This window comes from Cariama cristata, unplaced genomic scaffold, assembly GCF_000690535.1.
Source record: "Cariama cristata isolate BGI_N322 unplaced genomic scaffold, ASM69053v1 scaffold16396, whole genome shotgun sequence".
NCBI lineage: Eukaryota > Metazoa > Chordata > Aves > Cariamiformes > Cariamidae > Cariama > Cariama cristata.
In genome coordinates, this window is record NW_009623967.1 from 1 (window position 1) to 26,927 (window position 26,927).

At 38.1% G+C, this 26,927-nt stretch overlaps 1 protein-coding gene across 1 annotated transcript; it reads left to right on the forward strand.

Moving 5' to 3' along the window:
• Positions 1-1,504: 1,504 nt before the first annotated feature.
• LOC104163857 (S1 RNA-binding domain-containing protein 1-like) lies at positions 1,505-17,034 on the forward strand (the record flags this gene model as incomplete). Its single annotated transcript, XM_009702986.1, is given in 4 exon segments — positions 1,505-1,703; positions 13,130-13,314; positions 16,741-16,947; positions 16,950-17,034. Coding segments are annotated over 4 exon segments (671 nt in total), but the record flags the coding sequence as incomplete, so codon positions are not given.
• Positions 17,035-26,927: the final 9,893 nt, after the last annotated feature.

The window sequence follows — 26,927 nt, forward strand, 5'->3', positions numbered from 1 at the left end:
GGTGAAATGTTTAAGAACATTGTGGGTTGGGTTTTTTTTTCCCTTGGTAGAGCATGCTTCTGATGTTAGTCAAATTCCATAAAACATGAGAACATTGTATAACCTGAGAAATCTGCTATAACGTTGGAGTTTGAGGCCAAAATAAAGCTCTAACACCATTGCCTCCACATTTCTTGTGGGCCCAGGTGACAAAACCAAATGTTTTTGAAATGGACTTTGAGAACGTTTCATTTCTGTCCTCTCTGATCCTGTTGATGGCTATAGAGTGCTGTGTGAATCAGCTTTTGTGCTTTGTACTTGAGACTTAGCAAATATTGGTCATTTTAAAAATTGATATGGAAAGAGAAAGTTATGTCTGCATTTCTATCGATGGTCGTGCATAGGTAGAGCGCAAAGTGCGAATGCTAGTTCTGGGTCCTTCAGTGCATTCTCTTTTGTCCTGCAAAAGCAGGAACCACTTGTGATTTAGGAAACAAAAACAAACAAAAAAAGAGACAAGAAAGGAGCCTTTGCCAGTAGGAGTCATTTGATGCCTTAACTGTATCCTGAGCACTTTTTTTTACTTAAGGGAAAATTTAAGGAAAGCAGTGTGACAGTTGTAAATATGCTACACGCACAAAGATAGATCTCTTTCTCTCCTGTCTTCTGTAAAGTTCTCCTGCCAATGTGGTCAATCTGTCCATGGATCTCTGAGACTTGGGAGCCTTTTCATTATCTACCCAATTAAAGAAAAAAAAAAGCCCAATCCAAGTGCTAGCTGAAGCTAACTGATTAGGAGTAAGTAATGTATTCACTAAGCTTTAAAGAAAGCTGTATTAAGATACTTTTGAAAAAAATAGTTTATAAATTCTGAAATAGCGGTAGATTTTACTTCTAGCTTTTTTCTGTTCTAAGCAAATCTTGGTCTGAGTTCTTTTGATTTGAAATTTTTCATATTTTGACCTGGCCATGTTTGAGCAGAACTCTTCAGAAATTTAAGTATAGGAAGGCAATAAATGTGGTTTAAGGAGCTCTGATGTTTAAGCATTTACACACTTTCCTTGTTCTGTACATATGCTTAAGATGCAATTTGCTTACCTAAAGATGATATGAATAGGAATTTTTTTTTAATAATTTTTTCAAATTAAAAATTATGCAAACTATTAATTCACAGTTAAGTATGAAAGTATCCTCACAACGTCTTTTTCAAGCAGGTAAATGCAATTGTCCACACTTTACAGACAGAAGATGCTATCCAGGTTGCAAACAATACAATAGGTTGTATAGTGTTTTCTTTTTAACCTTGTCATTGTGAAGAAATTTTGATGAAGCACAGAATCACTTCCCAATGTTTGTTTCTATTTTAAGTTCATTTATGCATACATTGATATGTTATATTTTTATGCTATGATTGTATTAAGATTCACCCACAATGACCTTTTAGGGGTTTTGTACCTTTTTTTTTAAAGAATGAATATTATATGAAAGTCTGATTGCGTTTTTTCACATGTGGACACTTGGCTAGGATCTTGTTCATTAAGAATTACATGTCCCTTTTTGATTTCTGACAGTAGTAAGAAAAATGAACTTGGAAGTCATGCACTTTTGACTAAAGCAGGTGTACAGGGTAAAAAGAAGAGCAAACCAATGCCGTGTGCCTCACGACAGCCCAATCCTTTGGACCAAACTTGTATTCATCCAGAGTCTTACAACATTGCAATGAGGTAAGCAGTGGAAAAGCTTTTGAACCATTGACACTGTCAATCTTTAAAATAAAGGTACTGAATTTCCTGACAACAGCCTCCTCAGCCTTTTGAGACAGGAATACTTGTATTAATTTGATGCTTTCTCCTCTCTCTTCAAGAAAAAGATAGACTTCAGAAGGTCTTTACAAGTGAAAGGTTTCAATTGGTGTGTTTTGCCTCTTATATGCATGCAAGTTTTTAGTTTTACTCTTTGTTCTTTTTTTGTTTTCACGTTGTTTTTCAGTGAGGAAATCAGTGAATTTTCAAAACATCACCAAACTTCCCTCCCGTGGCCAGATTACCCTCCTTGTGACCCTGTCGTCTTCATATTGCCATTTTGTGCCTTGTTGAGGCATTGTCTCACAAAGTGGAGACAAATCATTTGTTCTAAAAATCTCTAAACTGATTTTTTTCTTCTTCCTTGCCCCCATGTATTATGTGAAAGACCATAACTAAAACATAATTTTATTTGTTCTTAAAAATAATCTAATTGAAATGTCATGCAAATTTTCAGTCAGTGGTAGTTTTAATACCTCTGCATCATTAAGAACTGCTTTTACTTTATTGCTTATGTTCAACATGTGACAAACAAACTTTCTGCTTAGCGAATTTTGACCACCAGAATTTGTTTATTTGCATGTTTGAGTGTGCACACAAGTGCATGAACATATGTAAGCATATGTCATTATTATAAGCCTTTAAAATTACATTCTGATATTGCGAGATCTAATTAAGATGTATATATTAACTTCCCGAATACATGAATGCCATGGTGGTTTTACTAACTGACCTTTGGCTAAAAGAAGAGAATGGTTTTTGTGTAGATCAGAAAAAAGTAATTAGGAATCCATGTGTGCCTCTGGTTAGGGGATACTGCAGCTGGTAAATGCTAGTATAAGCTGTGATCTTTTCTATCGTCAGCCCAGGTTGAAATTGGACTCTGCTTGTCCTCTTGAGAAAACATTATCTCCTACCATAAACCAGCACATATTTATTTTTTTAAGTGATTTGCAGTGAACAGGTTCTTTTCTTAAAATGTGCTGGAGCTAATTTTAGTGGTAGCTAGATGCTTTAGGATTCTTACGATCTCTATTGAGAATATTATTCCTGGAGAAACAGAATCGTGCTTCCTGTTTTATAAACAAATCCATCTTCAAGCCTCCGAGAGATATGCTGAATTTCTGAATTCATGAAGCTTGAATTTCTTATCTAAAAAAGTCTTACAGGACCTTGTGTTTTTAGGACACCTTCCCTATAGTGTGTGCTCTGTTCTCTCTCCGGTGGAGATAATTGCGTATACAACTTCGTATGCATAGGTCTGCGTGCTTTCCTTCTGCTAGGCCTGCAGTGCACTTCTGTTCCATCCTTTGCCTACCACAGGTCGTTCTTCTTTGTGCCTGATTCAGAGGCCATGGTGCAGTTGCTTGCTAGAGTCCATGCTCTTTGTGCAGTGTGTAGCTAACTTTGGTTTCTCCTTTTCGGCAATCATTTCCCTTTTTTTCTTACACATCGACATTTGTTGCTAGTTCTCTGCCCTATGGATAGCTGTGGATAAAATCAGGTAAGGTCCTGATCTTAATGATCTTACATTTGGAAGGTGGCTTGTAGGGTGAGGAAGCTTGATCACCCCTACTGGAAATTATTCAGAGGGAGTCAGTGTTTAAAAAACCAAACAAACAAAACCAACTTCAATATTGTATTTCAATTTAAATATCAGGTAGTCAGGATTTGGTTAATAGTCCATTTAGCTTTCCAGCCCTAGTACACTAAAAATAATCAGTAAAAGTGTTCACAGTGTTACCAACTTTGCTTAAGGGCTGGTGTGGAAAGATTGCTTCAGGGAGCAGAGAAGTGTAGCCAGTTAATGATGGAATACTACAGCAATTTATCTACATACAATACCATCAGAAAAGTTGGTCAGAAAATAAAGAATTGTGACTTTGTTTCCAGAGCAGCACAGATTATTACTGCATAGGGTAGCTCAGATATTCACATACAGTTGAAAGTCTGAAGGCAATTTTAGCAGGTATGACACATCATATAATTGTGATTAGGAATTTGGCTGGGGACCTAGGATTAGCACTGTTAAAAAAAAAAAAAAATATTCAAACAAACAATGAGAACAAATTTTACATCTCAACCAAAAGATAGTGGTTTGAGTCACAAGCTTATGCATGATTCAGAGAAGAGGCTGCCTCCTATTGTGCAGCCAACACTGCTTAGAAGGTACCTTGCTGGTTCTTAAAATGTGCTCAGCATCAAACTCACTGGACTTCGAGAGCTCCAAAGCCATTGCAGAAGTATGATGTGGCTACAGACCAGTGCTACCTATCATGTCATTTCTCTTTGGCTAATGCAATTACTTTAAAGTAAGTTTCCAGCTGTGCTATTGTCTGTTCTCTGTTTCTCACCAAACACTTTGCATTCCTAGACTGAATTTTCAGGTGAAGTATTTAGATCCAAGTGTGTGTTGAAGGTATTGTACTGTACAGGGTTTTTTTATGCAAAAGAATATCAGTTGATATCAAAACAAATATAAAAACACAATAACAATATATGCTAATGGAACACCAAAACTAATAAGCATAGCATCTGTCTCTGTAACTAACTGAATCGATCTTTTCTGTTTTCTTTGGGCTTTTTCTCTGTTGTCTTGTTTCTTACATTTATGAGTATCTGAACACATAGTTTGACATGGGGGAAAAAAAATATCTCAAAGTGCTTTCTGTGCTTACTATGAATGTACTCTACCTTCAAAAGTATTTTTCTTTTTCTTGCAATCAAAAGATAGTTTCTGTGAAAGCTCGTTAAATACAAGGTGATAACTTTTATGGTATAGATTGTATTAACATTACCTAACTTCATATCAGAAAATGGTGTGGGGAACAGGGCAAATATCTCTGATGTTTTTTCATTGCAAATAGCTCTTTGAAGGAAAGAAAATAAAGCTCTGCAGCAAACTGACAAAAACCAATAGTGTAGTATTAAAAATTGACACTCATGACATAAGGGCTAAATATAAACCAGACATCCTCCCCTCAAGCAACTAATGCTATAATTTAGCAATGATTATATATTTAAAATGACTTTTCAAAAAAAGCATATGAGCTGTTAAGCTTCTCAGAGCTTATGGAAACAGCTTTCCAAACCAATTTGCTGCCTAAATATGAATTAAGAAAAAATTCTGCTAGCAATTCAGACTGCATGGAGGATTCAGTCCAAAGCTTGTCGGGGCTGTTGGTGAGTTTTGCTGACTTTGATAGGCAGTGGATGGGACTGATCATGTAATTCCCTTTTGCTGAGCCTATGTTCAGAAGAAAGCTTCTGAGAGCCTGGAGATCAAATCATGTTCATGTTGTTGATTTGAGGGGTCTTACTGAAATAAACCAACATCCAAAGGACTTTTTAACATGTTAGAACTAAATTAGGTTTAAAACCTAATTGATAATTCTTATAATTGAAATTAATGTGCATATGAAAAATTGAGATTGTTAGATGTGAGTTAGAGTCAGTATTTAATACATATTTTAAATACATTTTAAAGGAGTTCTGTTGCTTTGCTGCTTTCAAAGTATTTCTTTCTTCTTTTTCTGTGCTTACACAGAACTTGTCAGGGACCATGTCAAACTCACAGGTGGATCTGTGCTACCAAAGGGCAGAATTGTTGTCCTGAAGATGGGCAGATTTGATTCAAGGCATCAAAATACAGTATTACATACCTCTTACCACAGAAATCAAAATGAATGGAATGGATGCTGCTTAAATGAGTCATAAAGGCTTTCTCGTGCAATGCCTACCATATCTTGCCATGAGAAAGTCGTTTGTGAAAATTTTATTGGATTAAAAGTTTTCATGGGAAATTACATTTATTTTTAAACAAAATAAGCTGGTAATTTTTATCCACTGCTTCTATCCAAATTACCCAAAAGCAGCAGTCCACATTACAGATTTACGACATACAAAATTATCAGGTTTTAAAACAATGTTTTTGAGGGATAGAAGTTCACCAAAATTTGAAACCACTTTATTTTTCTGAACTATTCTGCAGCTTGATAGGCCAATCCATTCAAAAAAAAAATTGGTTAAAAGAATTACTCTCAAGTGGTGACTTTGGTTGCCAAGCTTTAGGCTGGAGCCAATTTTTACGGCTGAATTAGAAACCCCTGAAAAATGGGGTTTTTATAATGGAAACACTGACGTAATCTTTACTACAGTGGCACAAATGGTGCTGGTATGATTGATTTATGTCATTTAAACATTTTAACTTAAAATCTGTACAATTTCTGTAAAATAATTGGAAAACATCCTACTGATGATTTAACATACTCTGCAGATGACCAAAATATTTCTGTTCATGGTTTCCACACTGTCAAAGCTTGGCTTTGTTATGTGCAGCGATCAAGCTTAAGAACACCTCTAAATATTATGAATCAGAATTTCCTAAAAGTTAAATTAAAAAAACCCACGACCTTTGTAGGCAGCATATTTTCCTGCAAAGCAGAGCTGTGTTTCAAGTTTCTGAAAAGCCTATATGTGAAAACCAGTTTATAGTGGTAGAATCTTCTACATACAATTAATGTAACATGTAGAGCCTGTCCGATTTCTTGGTACATATTGTAAAAGAACCAACAGGAAGTCCCAAGAAGTTACAACCAGGTTATGCTTATAAAGCAAAATGCTGGAAAGAAAACGCAATTTTTGTTGTTGTATCAGTCTGCTGGGTGCAGTTGGTTTTGTATGACTGAATCTTAACATTTGCTGATTTTTATTTAAATATCATAAAAATGCTCTTTGCTAAAGGTTGGCACTCAGAATGTGTATTTGTTGTTCAGGTTGCAGCATCTGGCAGACAAGTTGTATTTCAGTCTGACTTACAAGTATTCTACCAATATTTATAAAAGATCTAAACTTGTGGTTTATCATAACACAGGTTAGGATCTTCCTTGGCCAATTACCCAAGTTTAGGATCTTACCTAGTAGGGGATAGTATTGTTCACTGTGGTTGGTTATGCCTTAAGAGAAGTTTTTGATGTACTGAGCAGAGTGACTTGCAGTGAAGATTCATGTCTCAGCCTTCGCTGTGTATTGATAGTGCTGCTTGATATCCGCAGAAGGACTTCAAAATCCCAAGGGGATCTGGCAAAGCACTTGTTCATGTGCTTATTTTTCACCAAAGTAAAACATTTGGATTTGATGCTCATTTCAAGAAAGCAGTTATGTTGATAACATTTTATATTCCATTGTAGATGGATTGATCAATTTTCAAGTATCTCTGATGTTTCTGCTACTCTTTGCAGGGGTGGACGTAGCAGCTGATCTGTAGTATCTTGGTTGCTATGCTGAAAAGCTGCACTTGCTAGCCTTGAAGGCAAGTACTGACATGTAAGAAAATGCAGAAAGAAAACTGTTGATTAGGGAAACCAAAAGAAAGAGGTCTTTCTCTCCTGCCCTTTATGCAACTGCACACTTGTCCTTTGATGGCATTTCTAGCTCTCTGCCAGGCTGGCTTGCTGCTCTCCGGGTCCCCTAGTTGTCACTGAGCAACTGAGGCAACGCTTAAGGGGAACAGAAATCAGGCAGGGAAGAGTTACTTGGTGTGGTGTTTGAGCAATGAAAACAAACTGTTGTGTTTTATTTAATAATGCAGTCTACATGTGAGTATTTTTAAAAGGGTAGGAGTTCTTACTGTGGTAGCATGCCTTTCCTTAAATTCACTAAAAAGTCATCAGAAACATCTTTTGTCCACTTCAGTAAGACTGTACTTGTGTGTACACACACAGCTATTTAATGTGCAAAAGGATACTTTTTAGTAAAGTCTTAAGTTTCTTTTTTAAAAGCCTAAAAAAAAGTTAAGCTTGGTAAATTAATGATCTTTATGACTATTTCCAATAGGAAATGGCTAACCCTAATTAAGGAGAACACTTACAGAATTAAGGCCGTTAAGACTAATAAATAATAGTTCATATTCATCACTTTAGAAGGCCAGTTCGTTCACAGGTCTAACTGTTAACTTAGCTGGATTTTTAGAGGATGTATCTTTGAAAGTTATCTTGTCAGTAAACAGAAGAGCAGAAAAGCTTTCACTGCTGATTGCCATCCAATAAAGACATTTTGAAACTTTTATGTGATGTAAAATATACAGTTAACAAGAATGATTAGAAATAACAAAGAATTATCCTCCAGTTACACTATAAATACTAGACCCATAAATCAAATGGTATTTTTTTCATTTATTGAAATTTTTGAAACTTACATAACTTCCTACAGGTTGTATTAAAAAAAAAATTAAGAAGAAAAAAAAAAGAACTTTTTTATGGAATTATCTCCTTTAACTGTAGTACTAATTCTTTGTGGATAAGTAATCAAGTTTCACTATTTTGTATCTCAGGTTACCTTTCAGTTATGTGATATATCGGTAGTCGTGAAAATAGCTAACAGCCCATCTAATGGTGTAGTAGGAAAGTGGCTATGCTGCAGTGCAACTGTGTCTGAATTTCTTTTTTCGTTTAGAAGCTTATTATTTCTTAGATTTATACATTCAAAATGTCATAAACTGAGTGCTTGCCGGTCTTCTGCATGCAGTCAGATAATCTGTAATATTAATAATTTATGCATTTGAGGAAAAAATAAGTTGGTTAAATATTCTCATCTGCCTAAACCACATAAGTAGTTTCATATATATTTGAAACTTTACCTTTCTGTGTCCAGCAACTAATTACAGAGAGTAATGCACAAAGATTGTTTGATATATAATCTGCATCAGTAGTTGAAAATTGAGGATCTGTATCAGTAGTGAGAACAAGAACAGTCAACATCTGCATTATACAAATAATGCTTTTGCATTTCAAAACATTACTAAAACATAAATGTCTGCATAATTTGTTTGCTACTGTTGTGAATGTACATTTTACCTAACAAAGCACATGCTAATGCAAAGTTGTTTTGTTTTCAGAGTGATTATGTTGCATTACCATTAATTCATGTGTGCACTGTGACAAACTGTAATGGCATATCATGTTGCTTTAATGTAATGAATCCAGTACTCCCAGCTCTTAAGTCGTGTTGCTGGAAATGATTACATAAAACAGAAATGACTGTGACTAAAACCCTTGCAAAGCTTTAGAACTCCTGCACATTGTAAGAAGCTTTTTTGGGGTGTTTAAAGTAACTTTGTAAAAATTTACTGAAGGCTTCCCTTGATAATAGTTTTACTCGTTTCTGACTGTTTTTTGCATTCCACTGAAATTTGCATTATCTTTTAAGCATTGAAAGGGCTGTGCTATAATTTTGTGCAGATGTGTATGTTAAGTGAACATGATGTGCTTATTTGTTACATTTATGCTACTTTTCTTTCTTTATCTGGGTAAGATGGATGAAATTATGTATTAAATAAAAACATCAGTGATTTAGCCATGACCATTCTCTGCAGGTCCTGCGAGACTGCAAAGATTACTTTTAAAAATAAGGTGGTTGCAGAGGTTTCCAAGTATCCTCTAAATCTCAAAACCATAAAACTCAAAGTCTAAACCAGCTAAATTTCTCTTTGTTCTGACTTTCCTAAGACTCTGGCACCTTTTTTGTCTGAGTTGATGCGCTTTGAACAGAAAGTTTGCCATTCACTCAGACACTCAACATTTGAGGAAATAAAGATAGTATATCTTGTAAGAATGACCTCACTTCAGAAAAAACGTCTTTCACATTTCCATTTCTGTTAACTTTTCTTCAGGTTTTATCTTTCTAGTAGATAAACAGCACTTGAACTACTGCAACATGTTATTTAGTTCACATATATAGCCAGGAAAATACTTGAAGAGCTTTCATTTTTGCACAGATCGTTCATGATCTTGCGTAACAGTCATTTGCAAATTGGGTAAGTGAGATGTTTCAAAGATTTGTGGTGAGATAGTTTAACATCGTGAAGACCAAAATATGTAAATTAAGGGAAACCTCTTTTTTTCACCCTGTAGCCATATCCCAGTCTTATTACTGACTATATGTTTTTATTCTTCTGACCTTGAAATAACTCTCGAAGGAATTTGTTGGGTTGCTTTTTTTAATAAGAAAACATTTAACTTTGTTCTTAGCAATGACATTTAAAAATAGAAATGATCAATATAATGCATGACTGTTCAGTCAGAGATTTGTGCTTTATATTGATTTTTTTTTATTCTAAGTGCCTTCAGGCTATGTTCATTTGAGTGAAAATGATACATTAAATATATAACTAGATTCAGCAGTATTTTTAAAAACTACAACTGTAATCACTAAGAAATTGCTTTTATTTGGAAATATTTTTAACACACAGGTTTTACCAAAACCTAGCCTAATAAAAAAGTGAGAATTTCCAAAATAGAAAATTGTGTGTATGTGCGTCCTGGGCCTTGTTACAGTGCTCTGTTCTGCCTATAATATACCTTGTAATTCTGAAATATTCTTAACCAAACACCTGATTTTTAGGACATTAATAGTTCTGCGGAGGTCGGTGGGACTTCTCATGTACTTAGACTTGGGCATATGTTTAAGTATCATCTTCAGGTGGAGCCAAAATTTTATTCTGAGCAGTAACTATGTTAATACATTATTTAAAAAACTGTGATTGATAACGTAGGCCCCAAACGTACCACCCTTGCCTAAATGAGCAATCCTTTTTAATATCAAATAAATACTTTCATTGGGATTTCTGGAGGGTGGAGGAGGCAGAGGAAGGAGCAGGGGGTGAAATAACTTTCATTAACAGTAATTGAGGGCTCAGGCACCTGGGTTGTGTCCTGTTTCGAGCTGGTTTTCTTTCCAGCAGCCTGCACGTAGCGCTGTGCATTCTGATTGCATTATCCACACATTCAACAGTTTTGTACGTAACGGGTTTTTTTATACATCGGTGGCTGTTCCATGTGTTTGCCTTTATTAGCTGCAAAACCCACCCTGTTATCGATTTACAAAGTGAATGCTCTTCTGCGAAATCCTGATGGTGAGAAAATGTTACTTGGAGGTACTTGAGCTGAATTCCCATTTGAAGTGAAATAAAGCCAAGTACGTGAATGTCAGCAAACTTGTTTATAGGGGCGGGGGGTAAAGTATACATTATTTAGAAGTTGAGTCATGAGGCTGGTCGGGTTTGTGGTGTTACATCTGGCATGTCAGTCAAAGCTGGGGCAGCTGCTGCCTGTCACTACTGCTCTGGTGGGGCATTGTCCATCCATCACCGTTGGCAGCCAGCAGCCCTGAGGAGTTGTGTGAAGAGCATGTATCGCCTGGACCTACGCGCATTTTCAGTATTATCTTTGCAACTGCTTTTAGTGCTCTTTTGAGACCAACAAAAGATGGCTTCATAGAAGGTCTGATATTTGTCACATATAGGCTCTTATTAGACAAAATATTCAAGTAGTTGTAGTGTTTTCTTGTTTATGGAAAATAAAAATTTGTGTTTAATATTATAAACAATTTTGCATCTGTTTTGCTATTTACTTTATTTCCAAACCACCTCAAACTACTTTAAAAAGTAATGTCAAAAGTTGAAATGCAGTCAATCAAAGCAAAATTCAGTAAATCCTGAGAACAGCATCATCCACTGAATCCTTATAAATTTTTTCTTCTTCATACATTGCCACATGAAAGATCTGTATGCACTGAGAAAACTAATATGAAAACTTTATCTTTCATTAAGTGCAAATCTATGTGTTTGAGCTAACAGTAAACTTAAATCGCCATACTTGCACTTGGAATTCAGTAAAAAAGTGGAAGTCCTGACAGCCAATTTTAACAGATGTCCTCCTTTTCGTGAAATTAGTGGACATTTTAGAGTGAAGATTTGCCCTTGTGCTCAAAGATTAATTTTATGATTTGTTGAAAGTCAGATAATACTTTAACTATGTTCCTTCAATTTATATTATCTCAAAAAGAAATCTAATTTTGTATTTCTGTGCATGTAACTTTTTATTGCTCACTACCTGAAATAATGTCAGTTGGATTCCTCAGGTTAAAAAAAAAAAGAAAACAACAAAACAAATAACCCCACAGTGTCCTCTGCCAAAAGAAATACTAGCCTCAGGTTTTGATAAAAGCACAGCATGTATTTTTGTGAGGGGAAAGGAGGAGTAGTACAGGGGACTTTTGATTTCTTACAGAGTTGGAATGTCTCCCACCACAGCCAAGTGCAAGGCACGAGCCTGCTGGTCAGCACTTCTTTTGTGGCCTGTAGTTTACACCTGTTGTGAAGTAGGGTAAGGACAGGACGGGGAGATCTCTTTTCAAATTGGAAGAAACGTTTACTCAGACTCTAGAGGACAGGGGGGATAGTTCTACCTATCTGCTGTGGTAGAGAACGTGCAAAAAACCACGTGCCTCCCTCCAACACTAAGGGACATGATAAAGCAGGGTAGAAGAGGCTTATTCATGGTGAGATGCAGGGCAGCAGGACAGGTAACTGCAGTGTCTAGTGAGAAAAGGACAAATTGCTTTATTTAGTACAATGTGGCTCAGCTGTGAGCTGCATCCTCATTTTCATTGGTTTATATCCATTAAAGACTTGTTTTGCATTTTTAAGTCCTTCAGTAAAATAAAGAGATGTATTCAGTGATAAATAAACATTGTCTGAGGCACCGTTACTGATAATGAGGAGTAGGGTCTGCAAGTGAATTTTTGTCTATTCTCTGCGCTTCTCAGCATACGTGCGAACATTGCTGAACTAAAAACCCCAGTACGTGTATTTCAGGGTTTTTTTATTTTATTTTTAAAAAAGAGATCACAGATCAAGACATATTTATTTTAAAATTTCTTTTCAGCCTTTTTAGATGCCTGTATGTATGTGACAATTAAAAAGGATAAGGGTGTTTGTGTTGTGTAACTACTTAGACTTGATAATTTCCTAGTTGAAAAACAAATTGTTCTTAATCATGTAGTTCATAGACGAGAAATATTTTATGTGAAGTTTTTCTTAAATTTGGTTAAGGATACTTCATATTAATATTTTAAACATAATTTTAAACTAAATTGCTATTCATTTTAATTTGACAGTGACAATAAAAATGACAGTATTAGAGAACTCGCTTATTTCTAGGGAACTTTCATGGTGAAAGTAATCTTTTAGTCATAATCAGATTCAGTTTTAGCATGAGATGAAATCATTGGTCTAAGAAGTGATTTACATTTTGAAATTTTGCTTCTAGTTTTGTAATCTGTTCTAGGAGATACATGTATATAGGTAGACTGAGTTTCCATCTATGTCTCTGATCAGTGATGAACTGAGAGGATATGCACTTGGGAAACTGTTCACTGTTCATATTTTTTATCAGAAGTTTTGTTCACGCATCAATGCAAAAGTAATAAAACCCCCTAAATATAGCGAAGGTTCAATTCCCACTAAAGAACGTTGCAAATCTCTCTCTGTGTCTGTTTGAACTTCCCAGGTTTTTATCTTTCATTGGAGGAAACGCAAATGACATAGGAAAATCAGATATGCAGCAAAAAGTAAATGCAGTAATTCAAAAGGAAGGACTGGAAGGCACAGCCAAAAGGCTAAGTACAACGGTGCACACACTGCAGCTGATCATTGATGGTCTGACTCAGCCTGAAGGCTTTGACATCCGAACAGGTAAACCTTTGTTTTGAAGGTTGTAATCTCAGTTTGATTGTTCTACATACCAGTTTTAAAACAGCACGTTTTCTTCTTCTAAAGTCAGTAGTAGATTTTCATGGATGTGTAACTCCATTTCTTTTCTCAGGCAAGGTAAAGGCTACATCATAGTCAGATGTTTCTTTCCAGCTCAGTAAGTAAGGAGTGTGAATCCTGTCTTAAATCACAGTATTTTCAGCTGTAGGAAGGGGAGCTGTATGGCTGTTAACAAATGAAATCATTTCAATATGTTGACTCCGTACTTACTAAATCTGTCTTGGTCCTCCATCGTGGAAGGGAATGCTGAGACCAAGCTGAAACAGTAGTAACAAAGGTCTGTGGAGCAGTAGTGTGCAGTTCTGCTCTTTTATTGCACTAGTTCCTGGAGACAAGTGTAATTGGAGCACATGGCTCATGACCTACCTTGGTTAAAACTTTGCGGTAGTGCTGAACAGTTTGAGGTGGAGGGGAAGAAAGATGAGGTAAGCAATGAAGTAAAACATCTGGAGATGCTATTGTTTAATGAAACTTACAGCTGGATTCTCTTATGACAGCAAAAGATAAAGGTAGGTAGCAAAGGTGCAGGCTTATTATAACAAATAATAAACTTGTGCTTTAAAAAAAGTAACATTTCTGCCACCCTTTTTTGGGTTCATTAGTAGTTTTCTTGCAGATTTTGTAAGTATTTACCACTACTGATCTTGAAAATGTGTAGTTTCTATGTCTCCATTTGTTCTGGTGGTCTCACATCTAAGTTACAGTAGCATAGACTATTAACCTATGAAGATATAAAAGCAAAAGAGAATCTTCCATGGAAATACTCATATTCTGCTGATCCAGTACATTCAATATTACTGTAGACAGGCTCTGTGACTGGAGTAGGCAGTCTAGCAGCCTTGTATAGCTGTAAGTCATTGTCTTTCTAACCTGCTAGCAACTGTCAGTGAGAAAATGCATTACATCTAACAGGGCTCAGGCGGACTCAATGGTTTGTACTCTACCGTGATTCAAAAAATAATCTTGGTTTAAGATTCAATTCCTTTCTTGTTCCCAACAGTAGAGATGTGATGTTAGGGAATTGCAGACAAAGAGTACCTTTCCTATGTATCCTCTAAAATTTAATTGAAATTCTATGTTGTTTATTTTTCCTGAATGATTTTAGTACAAAGAAAAATAGGAAAAATTATTTGGGGAAAGGGAAAGAATATAATATTTTTATCACATAATTTAAAAAATCTTTTTCTAGCCAAAGTCTTGCAAGGCATTTCTTGCAAGAAACTCTCTTTTTACCACTAAAGTTGAACAGCTAATCAGGTAACTGTAGTCAATCTGCTAGGATAGGGGGAAAAAAAATCAGGTTTGCAAATGTTTAGAGATTCCCATCATTCCTCTGAATCTTCTTGTTCTCATTGCCCTGAATGGCTGTTTAGTTGCTTTTTTCATTGAAGTGCCACTGCACAGTATACTGTTACAAAAGGATTAACCATTTTGGGCTTGAGCAATTCCTTCAGTAGAAAATTCTTCGTTCAGTAGAAAATTTGATGTCATTCAAAGCCTGTTGCTGTATTTGTCAACTTGTGTACTTGAGTGGGGTTTGATCCTGTGGTGGGTTGACCCTGGCTGGACATCAGGTGCCTACCAAGCTGCTCTGTCACTCCCCTCCTCAACTGGACGGGGAGGCAAAATATAGTGAAAGGCTCATGGGTCAAGAAAAGGACAGGGAGAGATCACTCACTAATTACTGTCACAGGCAAAACAGACTCGACCTGGGGAAAATTAATTTAATTTATTGCCAATCAAATCAGAGAAGGGTAATAAGAAAAACCAAACCTTAAGCACACCTTCCCTCCACCTACCTCTCCCTTCTTCCCAGGCTTAACTTTACTCTGATTTTCTCTACCTCCTGCCCCACCAGCAGCACAGGGGGACAGGGAATGGGGGTTGGGGTCAGTTCATCACCCGCTGTCTCTGCCGCTCCTTCCTCCTCAGGGGGAGGACTCCTCATGATCTTCCCTTGCTCCAGCCTGGGTCCCAGCCTCCTTCGGGCACCTCCCTGCTCCGGCGTGGGGTCCTCCCCGGGCTGCAGGTGGGGATCTGCTCCAGCGTGGGCCTCCGTGGGCTGCCGGGGGACAGCCGGCCTCACCGTGGGCTGCCCCAGGGGCTGGGGGGGATCTATGGTCCGGGCCTGCAGCACCTCCTCCCCTGCTGCACTCACCGGGGGCCGTCTGCAGGGCCGTTGCCTCCGGAAAAGTCGGTTGGTCTGCTCCTGCCGCAGCTTCTCTCTCCTCTCTTGGGCTGCTGTTGCTGTTGTGCAGGTTTTTCCCCCTTCTTGACTCTGTTATCCCAGAGGCACTACCACCATTGCTGATGGGCTTGGCCTTGGCCGGCAGCAGATCTGTCTTGGAGCCAGCTGGCATTGGCTGTGTCGGACATGGGGGAAGCTTCTGTCAGCTTCTCACAGAAGCCACACCTGTAGCCCCCCCGCTACCAAAACCTTGCCACACAAACCCAATACAGATCCATAGCCTGGTGAGGTTACAGACTGATTGATTTCCAGTGCGTTTTAGCTATAAACTTGTTCAGGCTGTATTTTATTTCTCAAAGGCAAATATAGAAAAATGATTGCAATCCTGGTTTGGTGGTGCTCTCTGTGGAAAATCTCAGTCCTGTTATATCTTGGAAAAGGTGAAACAGCAGTAGGAGAAGGTTGAAAGGGAAGTTGTTGAGATGGCTCAGAAGGGTTTTCTGCAGGAGCAGAAAGTGGTACACAAGTAACAAGAGAGTTTAAAAGATCTATCTGTGCCCTTACATGCAGACTGTGAACTTCGATATATTAGGATATTACCTGCTTATAATCATGCATCTGTAATTTTTAAGTTGTCGGTGCAAAGAAGCAGTTGATTATGTGATGTCATGGTGCAAATGAACAGCAAACCGAAGAACAGCGCAGTGTTGACTTTTCTCTTTAGTACGTGATGAGACTGAGTATTCACCTTCCTTTATACAAATTTCTATAGGAATAGAATTTTATTTATAATTTATGTAGCTCAAGTCAGAGTTACCTCAAGTCTTTTCTCCTTAGATCCAAGAAAATTTAAAGAATCTTTCAGTCACTAGCTAATACACTGCACGCTTGTGATCCCCTTGTGATAGTTTCATACCACGGAGTACACTATACTTATTACTCCACTAGTCATATTTTGAAGTGATTCATAAAATACAAGAAATCAGCTGTTTATCACAGATGGGTCTATCTTTAAAAAAACGTAATGAAGCGGTATTTGGGACCCTAGAGCTACCTTGGGATGACTTCTTAGTTAGAAGCAATCAGCTGGAAACAACCCTTAAAAATAATGCAAACTTTTTCTCCAGTGTCTTATTTTTGTTTCTTGTTTCTTGTAACAGATTTTGATAAACCTGACTTCAAGAGAAGCATAGTCTGCTTTGAAGACTTAAGTGTTGGTACTGTTCTGACTGGAAAAGTTGAAAATGCGACGCCATTTGGAGTGTTTGTTGATATTGGTGTGGGAAAAGCAGGTTTGATTCCAGTGCGAAACATAACAGAAGCAAAACTTTCTAAAGTGAAGAAGAGAAGAAGCCTGGGGCTAGGTAAAAAAAAAGAGTGGAAGTTAAAGTTCTTAATGTTGATATTCCTCGACTGAGGATAACATTGGATCTTATTCGCGTTTTATGAGAGGGTTTTTTATGATTGAGCCTTCATTTTTAAAGGTTAAGTAATATCAGCAAGGTTCTGGAGATTCAGGCATTTAATGAGTGTTGAAAATGAACAAATTTTGAAACCTTCAGCCTTGCTTCTTTTTCTTTCTTTTTTTTTTAATCTAACAGTTTTTCCACATTTCATGAATCCTTTCTGTTAATAATTGTCAGAACAGTTTATTGGATTACCTCCAAGCAACCTTGTTATTTTGTCTGCAGAGCGAATGAAATTCCAGTGGACTGTCAGACAGATCTCTTATCTGTTCTGTCTGTGAAAGATTTACTGTCTCAATCGTTAGTCGGTACCGCATGAGCAGACACATCTACTGCTCCTCTTCAAAAAACAACCATTCACTTTGCCTGTTTTCTGGTTGAAAGTCTAAAAGAGGGTTTGTAGTTGTAGGAAAAAGTGATTTTTTTTTAAGTTAGTTGGTGATGACATCACTTCAAAAGTAGACTGAAAAAAGAGCATCTGCTAATACTATTGATGGTTCAGAAATATTTGGCTTTAATTTATTTGAGCAACGTTATTAGGAGGTCTGTTTACCTGTCTTATTATTGCTTCTTCAGTTATCATTGATTAACACGCTTGGATGTATCTTGGGGTTTAAGGAACTTTGCTCAAAGGTGTCAGAAGACATTTGTGTTGTTCTATACTTGTGCAAAATAAAAACATTTCTGGCCATCTTTTCTCAGTGTACTGGTTCTACAAGTGATTTAACAGTCCGAGTTCTCTTTCTTTCCGACGAGTGCTCCATCAGTAACACTTCAGCTTAAGGATGCATCTTGTGAGGCTGCACTTGTCTGACCTGAATGTTATGCACTTTCCTGTGCTTTAATACCGGACTACAGCCCATGGCCTGATGTCGTTCCTGATTTAATAAAATAGTTCTAGTCTGTCTTGGACTCCTTTAACTTGACATTAATTATTTTTCTGTCTTTGATATAATGTATTTTTCTGCCTGTTTTGAGTGGAGAACAACTTTTCAACACTTGTCTTCACTCACTGTGCTCATGAAGGCATGATTCTCCATAAAAAAACTTTTTGCTGATTGTAGATGCTTGCAAAACTTTTACAGACTTCTGTTTTAGTAAGAATGCTTATTGTTTCTTGCTAGGAATGCCTAGCACATGAGGTTTGTTTCTTCCACCTAGAGATTTTTTGTTTTGATGTTTCAAAGGATTTACCAATTTGGCCAAGTTTGCAAAGGACAGGCAATGGTAAAGTGGGAGAATAGCCTCCAGCAACAGCAGATGTATGTGGCCTTTCCAGAGAATTTTTGGTGTATTAGACATTTATTCCTTTGAAGTCATCAAACTCATCTGTAAGTTAGCAGAAACTCCTGTCTTTAACAGATGAGGACAGACAACACCTATAGCAACTGTCAAACATCTTTGATGACAAAGTTTCTGACTACAAACATGCAAATAGCTGTTGGCACAGGGACTATATATTAGTTAGGAAAAGGTTGGCATCATTTAATCTCCCACCTCTGTGCTTTAATTTTTAAAATTAAGAGCCAGCTGTAGACAGTGTATTTTGGAGATTATGGAATCATTTAGCAGATGGAAAAAAAAGGAGACAGATCTTACTAGCTTAACTGCATTTGTCTACTGAAGAAAAAAAGACCATTCTCTATGATGTGAAGGTCAGCACAGCTTGGAATCATGTTTCTCAGGCCTTTTTAAATTTTCCTGTAATACTTCTGTAAAGTAGATTTTGTTGGTATGAAATTAGAAACTGTGATACCATGTTACTGTCTTTGAAAACACAGGTGCAAAGCAAACAAGCTGAAATTATTTTTTTTTCTTCTGCAAGTGATGTGTTCGCTGATAATGCTGCAGTTTTTTCTTCTATCTCCATCAGTAGAATTATCTAAGTTCTGCTGAGCTTTATATATCATCTATACGGTATCTAAGCACTTAGCAAATTAATGGAATTTGTTTTGCCTTCTCTAAGAAGGAGATAAACTTGATCTTCTCCTGAAGCTCATTTCAATGGCTAAGAGAAAGAGTATTTTCTCTTTTTGTACTATTTTGTTACTGAAATTCTTTTTATTTAATCTTTGATATCATGAGGACTGTAGTATCTTCTGCATTTTTGTGTATATCTCTTGGATGTTCATAAAGTTCTCTAAATGAAAGACATCTCCTTGAGACTGTTTTCCTCACTGTTAATTCACAGGAGGCTTCTTGCTTACTCAGAGGACTGACCTACAAATCAACTCATGTACTCATGAGCTTGTTTGGTTTCTCCTCAGTGGAACTCAGAAGCTTGTTCTATGGCATCACAGGGACTATTGGAAAATGTCATCTGTCTTTGGATTTTTTTAGTTGCACCAAAATGGGAAGTTTATGACTACTAATGTCTTAAATGTCTGCAGTTCTATAAAATGTAATCCCATTATTTGTCAGTTCAGTATCTACTTCCCTCAAAAATATTTTTTCTTTGCAAATTCTTTTTTTTCTTAACCAGAACACAACCATTATAACAACCTAATGAGAGTCTAACAAGGATGAATATGTGTTCATATGACCTTCTCAGTTTTTGCCAGATCTTTGTCTGGAGATTTTAAGATTCTTTCTTCTTAATCAGTTTTCCTCTTGAACTCTTGTGACTTTCAGATTTCTGACATCAAAGCATCAAGACTGTTTTCTCTAATTCATCTCCCCTTCTAGTTTCTGAACCAAGAAAAAAATTACTGGCTGGGTGCTTTTTCCCATTTGAGATGCTCTTCAAGATGCAATCCAGTCTTTGGAACAAATTATGTAGTGCTTAATGGTGATGCCTCTAAGATTTCAAACAAACAAACAAAAAACAACCCCTGCTTCATCTTGTTCTTACTTGAATGCTTCAAAGTACAGTTTCTCAGGGGAAGAATTAAATATGAGTCTTTAAGTCTCACTAAAAATTTTACTTTTGCCTTAAGCTGTAGATTCCAAGGCATCTACTCACTGTTCCACCTCTCCACAAGAGAATCCAGCCCATTGATCTTAGCTGACAATCTGCTTTTTTTAGTCCCACCCTCACTCAAATAGTCTGGTATTTTGCAATCACCTTCTTCTGATATGCAGACCCATAGAAGAGCTTCCACAGATTTCCTGTGCTTTAGATGTTACACAAAGGAGAAGAATTTTTCTGCCGAACAAGATGGCACTTGTATGCCTGGCTGTAGTAATGCAAATCGAGAGTTTAAAAGAAGCCATTTGTTTTGGTTTTATTCCTGCTTCAGGCAATTTTAGACAGCATATATCAATTTTCCAGAAACTTGTCAACCTCAGGAATGATTTAGTATGCTGTTAAACATAATAAAATCAATAGGAAAACAAATAGAATTTCCACGAGGAGCAGACGGTTGGAGAAGCTTGTCCATATGGCGTAAAGACATGCTGGAATTTGGGGGTTTGTGGGGTACTTGTGTTAGAGAAATTGCATACCAAACAAAGGTAATGCATAATTCAGGAGAACAAATGATCTAACAGCTTTGTGGTGGTGCGTCTTGGACCTTGGTGTCCGTATTTATTTAGCAACAAATACACTTAGAAACTGTATGCCTGGAAGCTACAAACCAAACATGAATCATATTTGCCTAATTTCAGAGCTTTATGTAAGGAGCTTCACCCGTGCTGAAGTGAGTGCCGAGTTCTGGGTTCAGCCTGAATAGCACCTTTACTTTTCTAGCTTTCTTGAGGTTAATTTATGTAGCTACTTGGCTTTGCTTAAGGACATCCAACTTCAAGACTATCAGTCCTATAAGAAAGTGGGGAGAACCTCTTGGTTACACCAGTCCATGTTACTCTATGTCACTCCCTTTTGTTCAAGGTTTCCTAAAGAACTGTGAGGGAGTTGCTGTGTCTCTGGGTGTATGTAAACACTAGGCAAACCAGTAATTCCACTCCACCCCATGAGAGACCTAGAGGTTTGAGAGCACCTTGGTTTACTGGTCCCAACTGTTCTTCACCCTCCTCACAGGTAAGTAGAAGCTGTAAGTTTTTAGAGGTGTTTCATCTTGAGAAATCCTTGTGAATCCGTACTCCATAAAGCTTCACAAGTAACTAATATGTCTGTATTTCTTGCAGCCAACCTCAGTGACTAGTTTTTAGAGATCTTTGGTTGCCTGTTTGCAGTTGAGCGTCTAAATGGTCCTTTCAGTGGATGTTGCAACTGTATGCTGGCCACAAGTACCTCATGCAAGGAGGCTGTTGAAAAGTGCTGTTTATTCAGAGGTGTCTGTAGGAGCTGACCAGTTGCTTCCATCTAATCCATGTTAGAACTTTGGTTGGGTATTTTTCCAGATGGACGTAAATGAGTCACTCATGACAGGTCAACCAGTCCTCATAAAGCTTTTCTGCAACTGATGGCAATTTCTAGAGATCTAGAGTTGAATAGCAAATCATAAGAAATCTATGTATTGCACCACAGACTTTACTACAGCTTCTTCAACTTGGAGATCAACAGTCAAAATTCTTCAGTTGGGGAGGGACCAGTGCTGAAGTATTGCTTCTCTGTGAGTTTATACAATGGGGCTTGCTGCTATTAATCAATCTACTGGTGTTGATGCTGTTCCTATAGCTGTTAGGTCTCCCCTGGGCATGTTCTAGCTGCATCAAGAGATTCTCCACTCTTTAGAAGTGAGAGAGGACTGGCGGCCATGCCCAGAGCAGGATGACTGTCATACCATTGAGAATTTGAAATCGAACCAAAAGTTCAGGGTGAAGCACTCAAATCTCATCTCACCTGCTTTCTGTCCCTGACTAAGAGCTAACAAGCTTTTGAAATTGACGTGCTTACTTCTTGTTTCACTGGTTAGACCTTTTACCTTATTTGGCTTCTTCTAGAATTGAAGAAGATTATGGCATGCTCAACACAGCAGCCCAATTAGTATTATTAGAAACTTTTATTTGTTTGTTTGTTTTGTCTCCCCCTCTTTTTCTCCTCCACAAGGAGCCACAAAGAAGGAAACACGTAGTAAACTGAGGAGCCCCAGGATTTCTTTAGCTTTATTAAATCTGGTTGAGTTCAATCTTTTACTTGTGGAGAGGTTGTTTGTCTTCAATGAGTAGTCAGGAGACTACCACCTCAGAAAAGATAACGGAAGTGTAATTTTCTCCCTATCTTACAAATCCATTTATTCTACTGCACTTGTATGTTACTGAATGAAAAGTGTTTTCAGTATGCAATCAGCTAAGCTGGAGTTTTGCATTCTCATATCATCAGTCATCTTTCTAGTAAAGGCTATGCCTTTATTTGTGGTCAAGCAGTAAATTTTTTTGCGTGTGACTTACAATGAGGAATGTGGAAATAATGTCATGAGAAGAACTATTACGCTTGGGGGTCATTTACAAAGACTGAATAGAAGTGAAATCTTAGGAAAGTATTTTCACCTCAGAATTAAATGTGTGGAATAGTTTGGCAGAGAGCGGAAACTGCCGCATACCAGAGGCTGTATATTGGCACCGTAACTGCTTTTTTGTGTGATGAGGAGAGGGAGGAGCAGGAAGGGGGAAATGGAGGGATGTGGGGGAAGAACATCCTGGAGATGTAAATGGTCTTATGGGAATGAAGTTAAGACGAAGAAATGCGAACGGTAGTAATGTAATGGTAATATAGTAGTAATGGAATCTGAGCCTGGTTATCTCTTACTCCCTGTACCTCAAAGGAAGGTAAAAAGAGTAAGTGTAAGTATTTGTTATAGCTAAAGGATATTGCGTATCTCATATCAGTGCATATTGCTACTAAAGAGTAGTATGGAAACATTTGGCTTCAACTAGGAGAAACACAAAGTACGTGCTGTTAATTGATTTGCTTCTCATTTCCCAGTCTTGCTGTTTCTAACTAGTTTATTACGAGTAGATCAATCCTTACTCATCAGCACTTCTGGCTGAGAGAGTGCAGCTGTCATGCAGCATGTGTGTTGTCCGTCGACACGGCGGGGTGGGATTGCTCCGGCGCCATAGGCGGTTGCAGCCACCAGACTTGTTACTCGTTTATACCCGATGGGAAGAGTCCTTGAAAGACTAGAGTTGGTCATAGCTTTCTTTGGTCCCTTGAAATTAGTGTGCTGCTATCTTCAGCGCGTGGACATAGACGCAGAGCCAATCAGAAGCTGAAAATAGGAGAAAATCCAGCTATTTGTATACTGGGTAGAATATTTTTTCTGAGAGCACACAGCAGCAGTCATTTAAGATATGCACTACTGATTAACTTTTTTTATGTAAGCAAGTGCTTGTTTGCCTCTAAAGAAATTAAATCTTTGCTTACCTGAAAGACCGTCTCTCCTGGTGTGCTCCATGGCTGAGATAGTTATTCAGTTTTAAATTTGAGCATGTTCTCAGGGTGTTGTCTCTTATGGACTGTAGTTTAGAATTGGTCCGAAGTAGCCCAGATATAAAACATACTGAAGATTAACATGAGGCCTTGTGTTCTGGAACACACAATGAGTGATTATCTAAGAGCTGAAAGAAACATCTCCCAATGTTTGCTGTTGACAGACTCTTAGTTTATTGTGTGTGATGATATGTGGGCTCTGTTCATGGAAGGGAAGGGCAGGTGGTAAAGCTTATAAAATGAATAAAAACATTCAAAATGACATAAAAGGAAAATGTCTATCTGGCAGCAGGAAATCCTTGACAGTCTCCATCACAGTCTGTTTCCCACACTTCAGAGTATTAAGCTTCTCGCTTGTATCAAGTTGAAGTAGTGTGTTTCTTGGGTGACCAGTGTCACGTTGCGTGCCTTCTGGCACTTGCAGACTTTGCTAGACCAGTGACAATCTGGCCCTTTTTAGAGACCAGCAAAAGAATGATAAAAAAATCCCTCCTGTGGAAGTGGAGCTTCAGCTCATCTCCAAAACCAAGACTGCCCACAGTCAAAACCCTCTGAAACAGTTCTACTCCTTTTCCAGTTGTGAGAGGAGTGACTGCCTCAAGTCTTCTCTTGTCTTTGTTGAACAGAGTATCACTGGTTTATCATTATTAGTCTGTGTCAGTTTTTCTTTCTTCTTCCCCCCTGCCCCAATGCTCTGCAGTGCATTATTTGCTCCTAGATAGACCAGGGCACTGCAGAGCTTTATTTTCAAATGTAAGTACAATTTCATTATTTCAGCATATGTTCTATGTCCTTTAAATATAACTTATATCTGGGTTTGTTATGAGAAATACTACAACGCTTTCCTTCTAATCAGGGTGGCAGTTACGGTATTAATTGATTTAGTGGTTATCAGATCACAACCATGTGGGAAGGCGTAACCCTCTACAGACTGACTGTCTCTGTTCACGGAGAACTTCTTGATATTGTATGATCTTTAAATGTGGGAAAAGGTAATAAAGGGTTTGTGCTTAAATAGATAAATCAGGCACCTGAAAGTTGGGAAGCGTTTAAGGGTGTCCTTTGAAGTGCCCGTAACAGAGTGCTCCTCTGCACTAAGTGAGGCATGGGTTCCATAGGAGAAATGCTACTTGGTTACCTCATCTGAGGCAAGGCAATGGTGTAGTGCATATCCATAGCATAACTGTAAGAGGCCAAGGATAAGCATAAATGGTATTTTCTAGCCTCTGAGTGCTTGACTTTGGAACCTGAAGGAAAGTCTTTTTTCCAGAGACATTACAATGTCCTTTCTTGGCTCTTCTTTAAACAGGAGACTAAAAGCTAGTTAGGAGCAGAAGGTAGAATGGCAGTCCTGAATCCAGGGTTCAGTCTCGTTCCATCACAGGCATCGCACCACAGGATCCCTTTCATAAGCTTATTGAGTCCCTTTTTAAAACCCTTTTGGTAGTGTTACCCAACAGGTAATTGTATCCTGTGTATAAAAAAAGAAATAAACGGGGGAGACCCCAACCAAACTTAGACCCACTGTCAGTGAACTGAGATTTCAGTTGTAATCAAATGGGAGTGTGACTGTTGGGACAGGATTTACATGAAGGTGATGTGTTTCGGTACAGGCGAAGCTGAATTTCAGTGTTATCAGCTTCCTTGTGAAATCCACAGAAGCTAATGATGTGGGCTATAAAAGTAGTGTTATTTACAACATTAATGTTGTTAGTCAGCATTTTGAACTGCAGCTTTGCTGGTCATAATAAAATGAGGGACCCTGGCCTTGGAGGCAGGCTTTGTTAACTTTGCATAGCATGTAAGCAATTACAGCATTGCAGGAGCTCCTCTGTATCTTGATGACTATAGAAAAGTACAGTTGTACCTGAAAAATGAAAGTCCAATATACTCATTGCAGAACAAAAATATAAATATGTATGACATCTTTATTCCATTATTTCATTTCTGTTTGCAAACTATGTTCATTTTGTATATTTCTGGCTAATTGCTGACAAAATAGACACAAATATGTCTAGGAATGGACCTGCAATAGACAAACTATGCAGAATTTTTTAAAAATGTATTTTGATGGTTTTAAAAATAGGATGGTTTTGGTCAGCAGATCTTTGCACTGCAGATGAGATCAACATGCTGAGTAATGCTTCTTAACATTTCATTTGGTTGAGGGTGCAGGCTTATATTTTTATACTGGTGCAGAAAACAGAGACAAGATTTTGGTTTTATTTTCCTAGAACTATTTACAGGAATTACTTACTTGAAGAGTTAATTAAATGAAGCTGCACCTTAGCAACATCTACTCCAGACTCTCTGGGTGACTTTTCCAAATTTTTCTTTTATCGTCCCAGTGGCTTTAGCACTTGTAAAATTCTGATGTTGCATACTTCTCCTAATAGCATCCTAAGGGAGCAAAGCTCATCTCGCCAACAAGGAGGAGCTGTTGGGGAATGTGAAGCTCAAGGGCAGCCTTCGCTGTAGTGACCATGAAATGGTGGAGTTCAACCTCCTTAGGGCAGCGAGGAGGGTGCACAGCAAGCTCACTGCCCTGGCCTTCAGGAGAGCAGACTTTGGCCTCTTCAGGGAGCTGCTTGGTAGAGTACCATGGGACAAAGCCCTGGATGGAAGAGGGGCCCAAGAAATATCTAAGGTTAATATTCAAGAATTACCTCATCAATGCTCAGGAGCGATGCATCCCAACAAAGAGAAAGTCGGGCAAAAATGCCAGGAAGCCTGCATGGAGGAACAGGGAACTCATGGACAAATTCAAACACAAAAAGGAAGCCTACAGAGGGTGGAAGCAAGGACAGGTAGCCTGGGAGGAATGCAGAGAAATTGTGTGAGCAGCCAGAGGTCAGGTTAGGAAAGCTAAAGCCCTAATAGAATTAAATCTGAGTATGGATGACAAGGGCAACAAGAAAAGCTTCTGTAGGTACATTGGTGATAAAAGGAAGACTAGGGAAAATGTAAGCCCTCTCTGGAAGGAAAGGGGAGACCTGGTTACCTGGGACATGGAGAAGGCTGAGGTGCTTAATGGCTTTTTTGCCTCGATCTTCAACACAAGGTGCCTGGCAAGTGCTCCACCCACATGGCCCAAGTCACAGAAGGCAAAGACAGGGACTGAGAGAATGAGGAACTGCCCACTGTAGATGAGGTTCAAGACCATCTCAGGAACGTGAAGGTGCATAAGTCCATAGGACTTGATGAGGTGCATCCGCGGGTCCTGAGGAAGCTGGCGGATGAAGCGGCTAAGCCACTATCCATCATATTTGAGAAGTCGTCACAGTCTGGGGAAGTTCTCGCTGACTGGAAAAGGGGAAAGATAACCCCCATTTTTAAAAAGGCAAAAAGGAAGATCCAGTGAACTCCAGGCCAGTCAGTCTCACCTCTGTGCCTGGCAAGATCATAGAACAGATCCTCCTGGAAACTATGCTAAGGCACATGGAAAGTAAGGAGGTGGTTGGTGACAGTCAACATGGCTTCACTAAGGACAAATCGTGCCTGACAAATTTGGTGGCCTTCTATGACAGCGTCACAACGTTGGTAAGTC